This window comes from Pygoscelis adeliae, unplaced genomic scaffold (genome assembly GCF_000699105.1).
Source record: "Pygoscelis adeliae isolate BGI_AS28 unplaced genomic scaffold, ASM69910v1 Scaffold227, whole genome shotgun sequence".
Classification (NCBI taxonomy): Eukaryota; Metazoa; Chordata; class Aves; order Sphenisciformes; family Spheniscidae; genus Pygoscelis; species Pygoscelis adeliae.
In genome coordinates this window covers 1,714,782-1,726,218 of record NW_008825100.1, presented here as the reverse complement: position 1 = coordinate 1,726,218, position 11,437 = coordinate 1,714,782, and the positions used below count along the sequence as shown (strand labels likewise).

At 45.2% G+C, this 11,437-nt stretch overlaps 1 protein-coding gene and 1 long non-coding RNA gene across 2 annotated transcripts; both read right to left on the bottom strand.

The window, feature by feature from the left end:
• Window positions 1-3,308: 3,308 nt before the first annotated feature.
• On the bottom strand, window positions 3,309-8,958 carry LOC103919601. The gene is made up of 2 exons (XR_663751.1): window positions 4,053-8,958; window positions 3,309-4,007 (listed from the first exon to the last, which is right to left on the bottom strand). It is a non-coding gene; the product is annotated as an uncharacterized LOC103919601 (long non-coding RNA).
• A 718-nt stretch (window positions 8,959-9,676) lies between these two features.
• On the bottom strand, window positions 9,677-11,019 carry LOC103919631 (protein HEG homolog 1-like). Its single transcript, XM_009327168.1, has 2 exons — window positions 10,945-11,019; window positions 9,677-9,973 (listed from the first exon to the last, which is right to left on the bottom strand). Exons 1-2 carry the CDS (start codon window positions 11,017-11,019, stop codon window positions 9,824-9,826), a joined length of 225 nt encoding a protein of 74 aa, XP_009325443.1. The 3' UTR covers window positions 9,677-9,823.
• Between the last annotated feature and the right edge of the window lie 418 nt (window positions 11,020-11,437).

The following is an 11,437-nucleotide window of genomic DNA, read 5'->3' as shown; positions in this document are numbered from 1 at the left end:
ACAGTGTGTTTGTTCTGCTTTGTGCTTCAGTAAAATGCACTGCTTGAGACCGTTAGGAATCGGATGGCCCACAGTGGTTTCCAGTTCCTCCTTTTCAGGCAAAGGTATCATTTCTCTCACTTCGAAGGTCTGGGTGACCCTGGATCCTGCCACAACTGCCAGTAAAGTCTTTCTGTGAAATAATCACAGGTTATCCCATCATTATCAGACATGGACAAGAAGGATGAACAACCCATTGGTGTATCTCCCGCAAAGCCACCTCTAATGGCTGTGGAGCTGGTCTCCTCTGGCAAACTCCACTGCCAGCAACACTGGCAGGTTATGAACACCTTTCTAAATGCGAAGTAACAGCTCTGTGTGTTAAACACCTCTCCCCTTCCTTCACCTGCTTTTGTTTGATCTGCTGTTTTAAGAACAAGATATGCAGTCTTGTGTACTAATTTCATATATTCAAAGGGTGGTTCTTCTTGTATGTAGGAGGGTGGGAGAGACCAGAAGTCTCATTGAATGACTCAAGTAATTCTTGAGCTTAGGAAGTCCTAAACTTTTAACTTGCACTGAACCAGGAAACATTGGTGGCTTATGGACAGCAAAAATGGTTGGGTGCCTCTCTGCCGGCATGGGGAACGAGCGGCCTCGTCCCTCTGCACCCTGCCACGCGGACCTGCTCAGGGCGTCGAGCCCAAATGGTGGCGTGTTTTGTCTGCATCTTTCTTTGCTTCTCCGGCCCCGAAGCCCCTCCAGTGCAGCCTGCTTCCTGCACCTACCCTCAGTCCACACAGTGACCCCCTGGCAGCACCTGCCCTGCCCCATGGCAGCCTGGGACTAGCTCACAGCTCCTGAGCGAGCCCCATGGTGGACACCTTGCGTGGTTGCCAGGGTGGCTCTGTGGGATGGGGGAAATCCCAAGCTGTGAGGGGAGTCCAGTACTTGGTTCTCGAGGTACCCCCACCACCAAGGGGTTGCCTGTGAGGGTGGCCAGGGTCAGAGCCAGCTCCGGGGTGGCCTGGGGTGTGCTCAGGGCACCCACAGCCCCCCCTCTCCCTCCGGCTGCCCCTCCAGGCCACGCTGGATCCAGCTCCTGCCCCTGCTGCTGCTCACTCCCATGCCAGTTGCCTATCCCAGCCCATTTGGTTCCTCCAGGCCCCTCCTTAAAACGCCCCTTTGCTGGGGAGCTGACAGAAATAGGGAAGGAAATGCCTGGGAAGCGTTTGGCACCAGAGCACTGTGCTTCCCTGCCCAGGCAGCATCCAACCTCCATCCCAGGCCACCACCGCCCTCCCAGCTTTGCCGCAGGGGGCACCCAAAAACTAACCCTGAAGTCTCATTACAATAAAGCATTTCAGGCTTCAAGCTGAGCAGGCTGTGCTGTGAGCCCCCAAGGAGACCCAACAACCCTGGACACCGGCCATTTGGGGAGCCACAGCATGTGCTTCAGCTGGAAATCAGTGTGCAGAGGGGGATAAACCTGGCTGTGGAGGGTGTTTGGCAGAGCTGTATGCCCCCGGTCCTCTGGTGATGTCCATCTCCCATACCTAGAGTCTTCAGCCATCACGATATGCCCAAATTTTCCAATGCTGCCTCAAGGTGCATAGTTCTCTTGTCTTGATCTTTGTTTATGTCAGGAAAAGGAAGTATCAAAGTTAAAAGGCCTTGTTTATCTATTACAAGGTCCATAATCCTGCACAGCCTCATTATTTGACTGTAAGTTGCATGTAATCAAGGGGCAATCATGCTGCCAGAAGACGTATGTTAAAGTAGGAGCAAGTGTCTTTTATAGCTCTTCACATGCATCAGCTGGATACTTTCTTCCTGTGTATTTTTTCAATCCTATTCCTTACGAGATTCCTATACATTTTGCTATCTCATGTAAATTTGGTTTATCCATTATATATTACATACACAAGTAGAAATATATGTTGTAATTAGCTAAAAGTTAAAAAAACCCTCCAGAAAGTCTAAATCAAAGTGCTATACATATGGATTCACCCATAATCAGGGGAAGCAGATGCACTTTCACTTCTTTTCAGGTGGTTCCCAAGATGGTTGAGGGCACACACTATGGATGCATTCAATGATCTCAGAGGCACTGGTATGCAAATCCGAAGTGAGCAGGACGGTTAAATCACGTGCTTGTCCATAACTGTAAAGGTCTTTTATCTAGTCTCATGGCAATGTTGTGACAAGTATTTTTGCACTGCCGATTTCCTTAAAAGATAATCTGTTACAGTGCCTCAGTTTTATGACCTTAAAAGATACAGTCACACAGAAAATAGAACAACTTGCAATTGATAATAAAACTGAGGCACTGTAACAGTTCTTCTTTTGCAAATGAACAGAACATCAGGATTTAATCGGGTTACTCTCTCCTTTATTTTCAGGATGTAGCAAGAAGTATGTTCTAGACTCACCATTTCTCTGTGAGTGGCACTCAATTCATCTAGGGCAGCTGCCTAGTGTGGCATCTTGTGACACTACTGTCAAGGGTGAGGGATATCTTACTTATGGGGTGAGCTACTCTCTGCAGACGTTGGTCTCTTTTCATAGCTACTGGAGGAGCCAGATGGTGGGTTCAAACTGGCCACCTAACTTTTGGTAGAGCAGATGAATCCCACCTCAGTCCCATCTTATTGCTATCGCAGTTGAGTGTGGTACTCCTCCGGAGCAATATAGGAAAATATTGTCCCAGATGAACATACCTGCCATTACTCCAGATGCTCTTCCACATCATGCCTCTTCCCAGCAGCCTGGGCTGGATGTTGTGTTCATCCGGATTCAAGGCACCCTCCTTCTTCCCCTGAGAGACACTCAGCTGTATATTCTTCACAGTCCCCGGTGGCACTTATTGAGGTAGGACCGATCTCACTGTGGTCAGGTCCAGTCCCTTGCCCTTGCAAACAGCCCTGCTGCACCAACCTCTCCTGAGGTTTTCCTCGCCTCCAACATGCACTCACACACGCAAACACAAAACTTCACCAATTCTCTTGCATTTCCAGCAGGATGAAAAATTAAATTGAAGAAAACTTTAAAATTAAACTTTGAGTTGCTTAATGCTACTGAAATAAACAACAGAACAGAACTTCTATTTCAGCTGAGCAGAAGTTTGTTTAGCACAACTAACCACATACCCATTTCCTCTTTGCTTTTCATTTTAGTTATTCAATCACCAAGCACCACCAGAAGAATAAAAGAACTATAAAATTTCTTATTTTATAGATTAGATTTCTAATTATTATTAAAACAATCTAAAATTGCATATGCATCTCTCTACAGGAAAAGCTAAAGACAATAAAAAAGCTGAGACATAGTAATATTCATAGTTTTATTGTATCCTTTTGTAATACTGACTAGAACGCCAGATTTAATAATATTGGATGCAGGTATAAAAATAATCCAATCCTTAAAAATTATATTTTGCTACTACAGTACTGTATAATTAGTGGAGGCTGAAAATATGATACAACTTTAAATAATACTGGTTTGGAAAATGTCCTCAGAACCCCAGCGACTTGGAAGCAAACATTCAGAGATACAGGGAAGGAAACCGGGCAATGTCAAGAACATAAAGCAGATTTACATTCAGGTTGATAACAGAAGCAGAAACAAATGCTGAAAATTTACCTATTGAAATAGAGCTCACAACAGGTGAGCTTTACTACTGCAATTCTGAAAGCTGCTCAAATAAACCATTATGATTTTACACACAAAGTTTGACCTTCTGTTAGGAGAAAGTCCTGTAGAACTTAACAGGGCTTAAAACAAATGACTGAGTTTAACAAAATTTCCTTTAAAAAAGGAAACTATTAAATATTTATTCTGTTGGTTTGTTGTTTTGGTTTTTTTTTTCTTTAAAGTAAACCCATCCTAGCAGATTTCATTGGAGACCTTTTACGTCAGGCAAATTCTATGGCATTGTTCAGGAGAAGTGATCAGTTTTTACTGTATTCCACAGGACTTTTCCATGTAGCATTTTGCAGATCTGGGGGCTGCCTGCTGCGGTCATTAACCTGAGCATTTTGCAGATCTGGGGGCTGCCTGCTGCGGTCATTAACCTGAGCAAGACTCCCATCCCTTCTAGCATTTTACCAGAATAAAGACCAGGGAACTTAGCATACTACTTTTGAGGAACATCAGGCACCCTCTCTAGGTTTTCCGTCAACAAGGATATGACACTCATGCAACACAAACTAGACACAGAAGAGGTGTCATCCCACATATGACTTTACAGTACAGAAGCCACACTCGCTTTAGATGTTTACTTCTGCAAAACAAGTAAGCATATTTCTTTTTTTTTTTTTAATTTCTTACCCCTTCATGGATTTCTGTCCTGCTTTTCAATTTCAGCAGTTCAAGGGAACAAAGAATTAAATACACATTGCAAAGCTCCCAAAATCTTACAAGCACACAGTGCATACCCCTTTCAAAACTGGGAGATCTTGCTTCATTTCTGAAGGGACAAATAAGAGTGAACTGACGAGTAGTTCTTATCTGCGACTGCAGAAAGCACCTCTACGTCCCTAGAAGATCTTACACGATAGGAAACAGGTTGGTTGATCAGTAAAACAACTTCACAAAATTCACATTCATTCTCTTCTCAGGAAAGTGTTTCAGATCTTGAACCTGTTTTGTTCAATCTCACATAATACAGGTCCTGCTACAGTAATAAGTATACTTTTAAAAAATAAATACAACATGGAAAGGCAGTAACAGTATCACAGAAATAGGCAGAACACAGAGCCACAGGAAAGCATGTACTACACACAGGTGACCCTGGTGGTGGAATAATCCAGGCCTAAAAAAAACTTCATTACTGTCCATGGGAGAGTTAGCCCGGTCACTACAATGGATGCTGGATTAGGTCCTTTGTGTGTAAAGAGGAAAAAACATTAGCCAGCATAGGAAGAGCATTTAAGTAAAATGCATCCGCTCTTGTTAATTTAAGGAAGAAAACTAAAGATTAAACATCACTATGAGGGAATGAGAAGTCCAGCTGGATTTGGAACAGACATGGCCATTGACCAGCATTAGAGACAAGTGGGAAGCACTTGGCATGTCCGCGGCATTGTCCAAACCCGCTCTGCTGCTCACTCAGGTCCCGGCAGAAAACCTTTACAAGTATTGGTACAAACAATTTCGCAATGACAAACACCTCTCTCTAACTGTCATTAATTGCTATTTTTTAAAGCCTTTTACTACCACTCAGTGTGGAGGCAAATATCTTTCAGAAGGCTGGTCACAAGGGGTGACTCAGTACCTGACCGTGACAGTGGGATTTATGGAAAATGCTGCAACAGCAATGAGATTCATTGCTGCTGCGTTACCTAATGCTTTAAATGTGGAGGGCAAAGGGCATCAAAATGCCCCTGTCCTGTTTTTTCCTCATATAGCCCAATTCAGTGCTGTGAGGTTTCAACAGTATGCAAAAGGTCCCTGATTTTTCCAGTGCAGCTGGAAGGGCTGGCCAGGGCGAGCAGCGGTGCATGGCAGGGACACAGGAAGGCTGCGCATATGAGCCTCCCTTTTGAATGATCCCTCAAATCTGCGTTTTGCTGCTCTGTTCACTGGGGCTGCCTCTCCTAGGCTGGCTGCTGGGGGTATTTCTGTGGGTGAGGGGCTTTTGTCAGCACAATTGGCAGAGCACCATAGCAGCAAATGTGTGCCTCCCACATAGTTTCCTGTCAAGCAACAGAATTAGCATTTTTTCCAAAGTTAATAGAAAATACACCCACACAACTGCCCATGGGCCCTTGCTGACTGCTCCCCCAGCTTTCCACAGCAGCCAGGAGCAAGAGCAGGTTTCTGTGCAGTGTTGGTGTAGTTTTTCTTCCTTTCCCCACATCTGGCTGAACCACTTGCGTCCTCCTTACAAGAAACATGCCAATTCTATCTTATCCTCTTGGACAGTAGAGAGCAATTCCCCTTGGCAAAAACATCCAGTGTGGTCAAAATTTGCAATTTGGGGTAGCTAAAAGTAAACTAAATAGTCTGAGAAATAAGCTGCATTAATTTAGACATCCTACGGGGAGTTAGGTACTGAAAAGAGAGGCATCCACATTTGAAAGTGGGCTTGAGGGCATGTGAAGACCCCTCTCACATCCGACAGGAGCGACAAACCCCACTCCACTGCCAGAGAGTGCTTAGTTTATGGCAGAGATGGAAGCAGACAGAGAGGATCCTGGTGGCACCTTTAACAGAGGTAAGCTGCACAGAAACAGGTCACATCCCTGCTGTGGCCAGGCAAGCCCATTGCTGCTGGGATGTGGTAGTAAATAATTGCAATAAAATAACTGTCATAAATTGTGGCAAAACACACTGCACTGCACCCACCCCTTCTGCCCTAGTGGAACTGGGAGCCAGTGGGGCTTGGGTGAAGACAGAAGCATCGCAGCACGGGGAATGGCTGGGCTGGTGGAGACCCAGGGGCTGAATTGCCCTGGGTTGCATCTGCTGGTGCCGCAAAGACTCCCGGGATCGATCACCACACGGGAAAGCACCTGCACTCACCCCGGTGCTGACACCTGCCTAAATCCTCTTCTGCCTGCCGAGCGAGGCCTCCTAGGACACCCAGAGAAGGTGCTGCAGGTCAGGAGAGACCCTTTTTCCTCCTCCTGTGGACTATGCGTTGGCTCCATGACTCCCTTCTTACCAAAGCTAAAAGGAAGGTCAGGCTGCAATGGATACATTCTCATAAGAAATTTCCCAATGTTTACCTGCTCTGGCAGAGAGAAAATTTCAGTGCAATAAAGTTCTCTCTTTTGGAAAAGGCCAAGTTTTACAGTCCTCCCTCAGGAGACCCTGCTGGGTTTACTGAGACCCTTTCACTCCAGGTACAGCATTAAGAAGAATTTGAAGATCATTAAGAACTGAAAATTAATTACTTGCAAACTTTTGTGTGATCTCAGTTAGGAACAGTCCTATCTCATTTCCACTCAAATCCCCTGCAATTTGCTATGAGATATAGACCAGGAGTTTTGTTCATATAATCCATGTTACTCTTTATATAGAAGGATTGATCTGCAATTGTGAGTTGATATTTCCTACTTTGTCCTTTGTAATTGGCACACACAGGAACATTTCCCAGTCTTTGAACTAACCAAGCAATTAAACATATTTGCCTATAAGCATGTGCCTAAACTCTTCCCGATCTGATGAAATGCTGGCATGTGGTTAAATCCTACCATCATTGCTGGGACACTAGTAAATAGGGGCAGAGCCCAGTGCTCGTCTATACGCTTTGGATTTAGATTTAGCATGAATCCCAGCTTCCCCCTTTCTTTTGTAACACAAACAAAACCCTCCTCCATACCATGGGAAAGGCAGTCCTTTCTGTCCTAGGCACTCTCAAAACCAGAGGCAACTCACCCGCACAGAAACGACCCTGCCAATGTCCTCTTTGAAGGATCCCACAGCAAAGCAGAGTCAAGCCCTTAGTTCACATCATCCAGTGGATCCTGTGTAATTAAGATATTGGCTGCTAACGAAAGGGAGAAGAACATCATTCATGGACTAGAAACACTGATCAATGTGGCAGGGAACAGCTAGTTCCTGTGCTTTACCTGTTACACTATTTTGGATACTGTAACTAGAGTTTCCCTTAAATATAGCTCCTTAGGCAGCTGTACTTCCCAGGCAGACATGAAGTTGCATGCATCGTCACCATAGGATCATGTAAGTGCAAAGCATACTGCCCTAGGCATCCATAAAGTTCTGTTTTTCTGCAAGCCCACACTGCTGTTTCTACATAGTAGATGAGGGGTGAGGCATAAAAAGACACTGCGTTCGTGTGCTACAGCTGGTTCACCAAACTATGTGTTCTCAAGTACATTTGTGGTGCCTTTCCTGCCTTGCAGTTTTGAGAAAATAGAAGTAAATGTGAGCAGGGACCAGAAACCTCTTAGCCCATGCAGCTGACTGCCTAGTGCTAGCTCCCCTTCCTCTGGGTAGCTGTTGCTCACTTTTGATACGGAATACAACAGCCTTCAAAGTGCTCGGAAAGGATCTAGGGACTCACAGCATCTATAGGACGCAAGTACTGCTACCTGTTCCCTGATGGAGGGCTCCTCGTCACTCCAGGTTTGCCTCCGGTGAGCAACTACACAACACATCAGCATCTGCACTGCAGTTCTCACCTGGGGTTAGGCACTTTGGGGGATGCATCCCATGGTCTTTAGTGCTTCAGTGAGCCGAGCTACCTTATGAACTTACTTGTAGGCACTGTGTCTTTTCGAGCACTGCAGGGGAGAAGGGAATATCTGAGGGTATGTGTCCTTCAGTGAAACTAGTTTATGTATGCACTACAGAGATGGTGGGTTAATGGCTAAGGAATTGTGCTGTTTGTTATCCTCATACAAGCAGTCACCTTGAATTAAGAGCACAGTCACATTCAGGGGAAGGATCCGTATCTGGACCCTGTATCTGGACAGGGTTTGGATAACTCACGTTAAGACTGAAGTAAAGATAAGCGGTAAATATACTTCATTAATAAGATCTCTTTCAACACCCAGCTCAGGTCAGACTACAGTCCATGAGCTTTCAATTTGATCTTTGGTGAGAAATGTAATAACTTACATTCTTCAGCTTTTGCTGAAGTGATTAATATGAAGTAACACACCTAGGTGAGGAAACCTGCCTGGTCTGAATCACTTGAAACTAGGATGGAGGAAAGCAAAACACTTCAACGTAAGTGATCTTTGTTCCGCTGGGATTGAAAGCATCATGGTTTTCTCTCCCTTAAATGCAACTTACTGCAGTGAGCCTTATTTTCCAATGTACTGAAAGCCTCCACAGCTCCTACTGAAGTCAAGGTGGGCTGTGGAGGCTTGAAAGCTATGTCCCACCTGCAGTGCCCAGAATTCACGTTCCACCTGCCCAGCCAGGGCTATAGCATTATTGCTCCTTCCCAGATTCCTTGTAAAAAGCATGCTGAATTCCCAGCTCATGTTCTTCCCTGTGAGCAACTATTTAACATTATATTACTGTTTCTACTGCAGGGAAACAGAGCCCTGTAAGATCCTATATGGAAGCACTATGATGACATGGAGTGGCATCACTTCTGAACGATGCTGGTTGACAACACAACATACTCGGACTCTTCCCTATATACAGGAAGTTTTCAAAGCGGCGCATAGGATCAACTGTGTCTTTTTTTCAGTTAGAATTGCAGTGGCATGACTAGCTTTCCCATACTCCTTGGAGACGATCAACCCATAAATTCAGCCAACGTTGCCAGGTACCAGGCTTCAGCAAGGACCCAGCCATCTGAAGAACTTCTACCAGTAAGAAGGTGAGGGTCAGAGGACCAGCCAGCTTCCCTGTCACGTACGAAGCAGAAAGCAATGCAGCAATGGAAAAGGAAGTGGGCAAACTTGCGCTACCAAAAGGAGTGGCACAGTGAATCTTTGCAGGAAGGTTAGCTAAGAAGCACAGTCAACCGTGAACAAGATCTGTAAACAAAACACTTCCTAGTGGTATTCAATGCAGAGTGCTGGGCACAGTTCATCTGCCTCTACTGATCCATGCCTGCCATGTAGCGCAAAGAGTGAAGAAGCAGCACAGAACAAATCCAGAGTACATGTGTTAACTTCTGTCTGGGTCTTCTAGTGATGTGCACCTTGAGCTGTTCACTCCTCCTCCTCCTTCTCTCTGCTGCTCAGCAAGTGTAACTGTTCCTCAGGGCAGCAACGCTCAGCGTGGAGTTCAAAGGCCTTCCTGTTAAATGGGAAGAGTAAGACTGATGTGGGCTGAACTGCCCAGGTGACAGATTGTACCTGGGGATTAGGGACCACAAAACTGTGTCAATCTTGCACTCCCTCTCCACTCCCTGCTAAAAATAGTCTCTTCTTCTGGTTTCGTCACTAATGAAGGATGGATTGTATTGTCCAGGGTAGATGCATGAATGTCGAGATCCAGGCAAACCAGTGTAGGGAGGATAAAGTCCGTTTCTTTCCAGTTCAGGATTTCTCAGTCCAGTTGGCTGTATTAGCAAAAAAAATAAATAAAAAGGGTCTTATTCTCACACTCAAATCCTCCTTCAGGCACAGCCTTACCACCCTTCCCAGCAGTTATTTCAGCACCTAGAAGGTACAACGTGATTGCTAATGATCTCTATAACCTGGAATGATTTTTACTGTGGGCGTTATGCATTGCCTGAGGGGATTATTCCGATGCAATCTAGTTTCCACACCTTGCCAATTAGCAGACTTGAAGTTTACCTGACTCCACCAAGTGCAGTCTAAGTGCACAGTTAATTTTTAAACCAAGAGAATTGTGCTGATGAGCTCAGGCATTGAAACAACTCTCGTGAAAAGGAGGTTGTCCCAGAACCACCCTTAAAGGAAACGCTTCTAGAAAATTGAAGTTAGTCTCCTCCTTTGAGTATTACCTGGGAGCGCTTCTCTGCCCATTAACCATAGGTACCTACTCTCCCAACACAGGCACTTGAATTATATGTGATATAATACATACATATATAAAATACAAAGTGATCTGACCTTCCTTTCTCTTCCCTTCTGTTACTTAAGTAAATCTCCTGAGGACACTTCGTTGAGGAACTTTGATGGTCTTACCAAGACTGTACAATCCTTTCACCCAGTAAATAACATCAAGCCAGCTGGTTTGATTTGTTACAGAGCAGATCCATGCAAAGCCCTCATTACCTACTCCTTGCTAAAAAGCTCCCCTTTCTAGTCGCCAGCATAATAAAAGTCTTTAAAAATGTTTAGGAAATGCATTTTCATTTCCAAATCTCCTTCTTACTGGAAGCAGGAAGGAGGTTTATTCCCCTTCATGCTGTGCAACCCAGTAAACTTGCTTACTGGAAAACTTAAAATACAAGCCAGAAAAGAAATATTGCTCACTGTTCTCGGCTCTGGAAAGTAGGAGTCCAGAATACGTGATTTGGGTGAAATCCTGCAACCTTCACTCACGTGAGTAACCCCCACACACCTTAAGTACATCCAGTGTGTTCCTGTAGATTAGTGACAGATGATACACCAGCATCACAGCTCCGGATACAGACATTAGCAGATGGTACCAACCATGACAGCAGGTCTTGTGCTTGTGTCTTTCTCTGCCCTTCACAGCCCATTACTCCTCTACCACTTCCTCCCTACCACTTGTTCCCCCAGAGCTGGAGGGCTGCTCCTTATGCACCCTTCCTGCTGCAGGAAAGGGCCTGTACCTGGAGAGTGGGAGGAGTGGAAGAAAAGAGGGGTCCTCAGTGACCAGCATCTTCCCATCTTGCGGTGAAGTTCCCCAGGCAGAGGTCTCAACCTTCCAGCATCATCAGTGAGGGTGGAAGGGAGAAAACTACCCACAGGAATTCCTAGCAGCCTGTCCAAAACCTTTAACCTTCCTTCTCTACTCTAGGATTGGGCTTTTTAGGCATCTACCAAAATGTTCCTAGACATTTCCCTAGCACTCTTCCTAATGACAACTC

Excerpts from the sequence above, each read along its gene's own strand:
- LOC103919631 (XM_009327168.1), bottom strand. The coding sequence starts at position 11,019 with ATGTCTGTATCCGGAGCTGTGATGCTGGTGTATCATCTGTCACTAATC. Across the intron at positions 9,974-10,944 it reads ACACACTGGATGTACTTAAG|CCAACTGGACTGAGAAATCC; the intron begins GTGTGTGGGGGT and ends TTGCTAATACAG.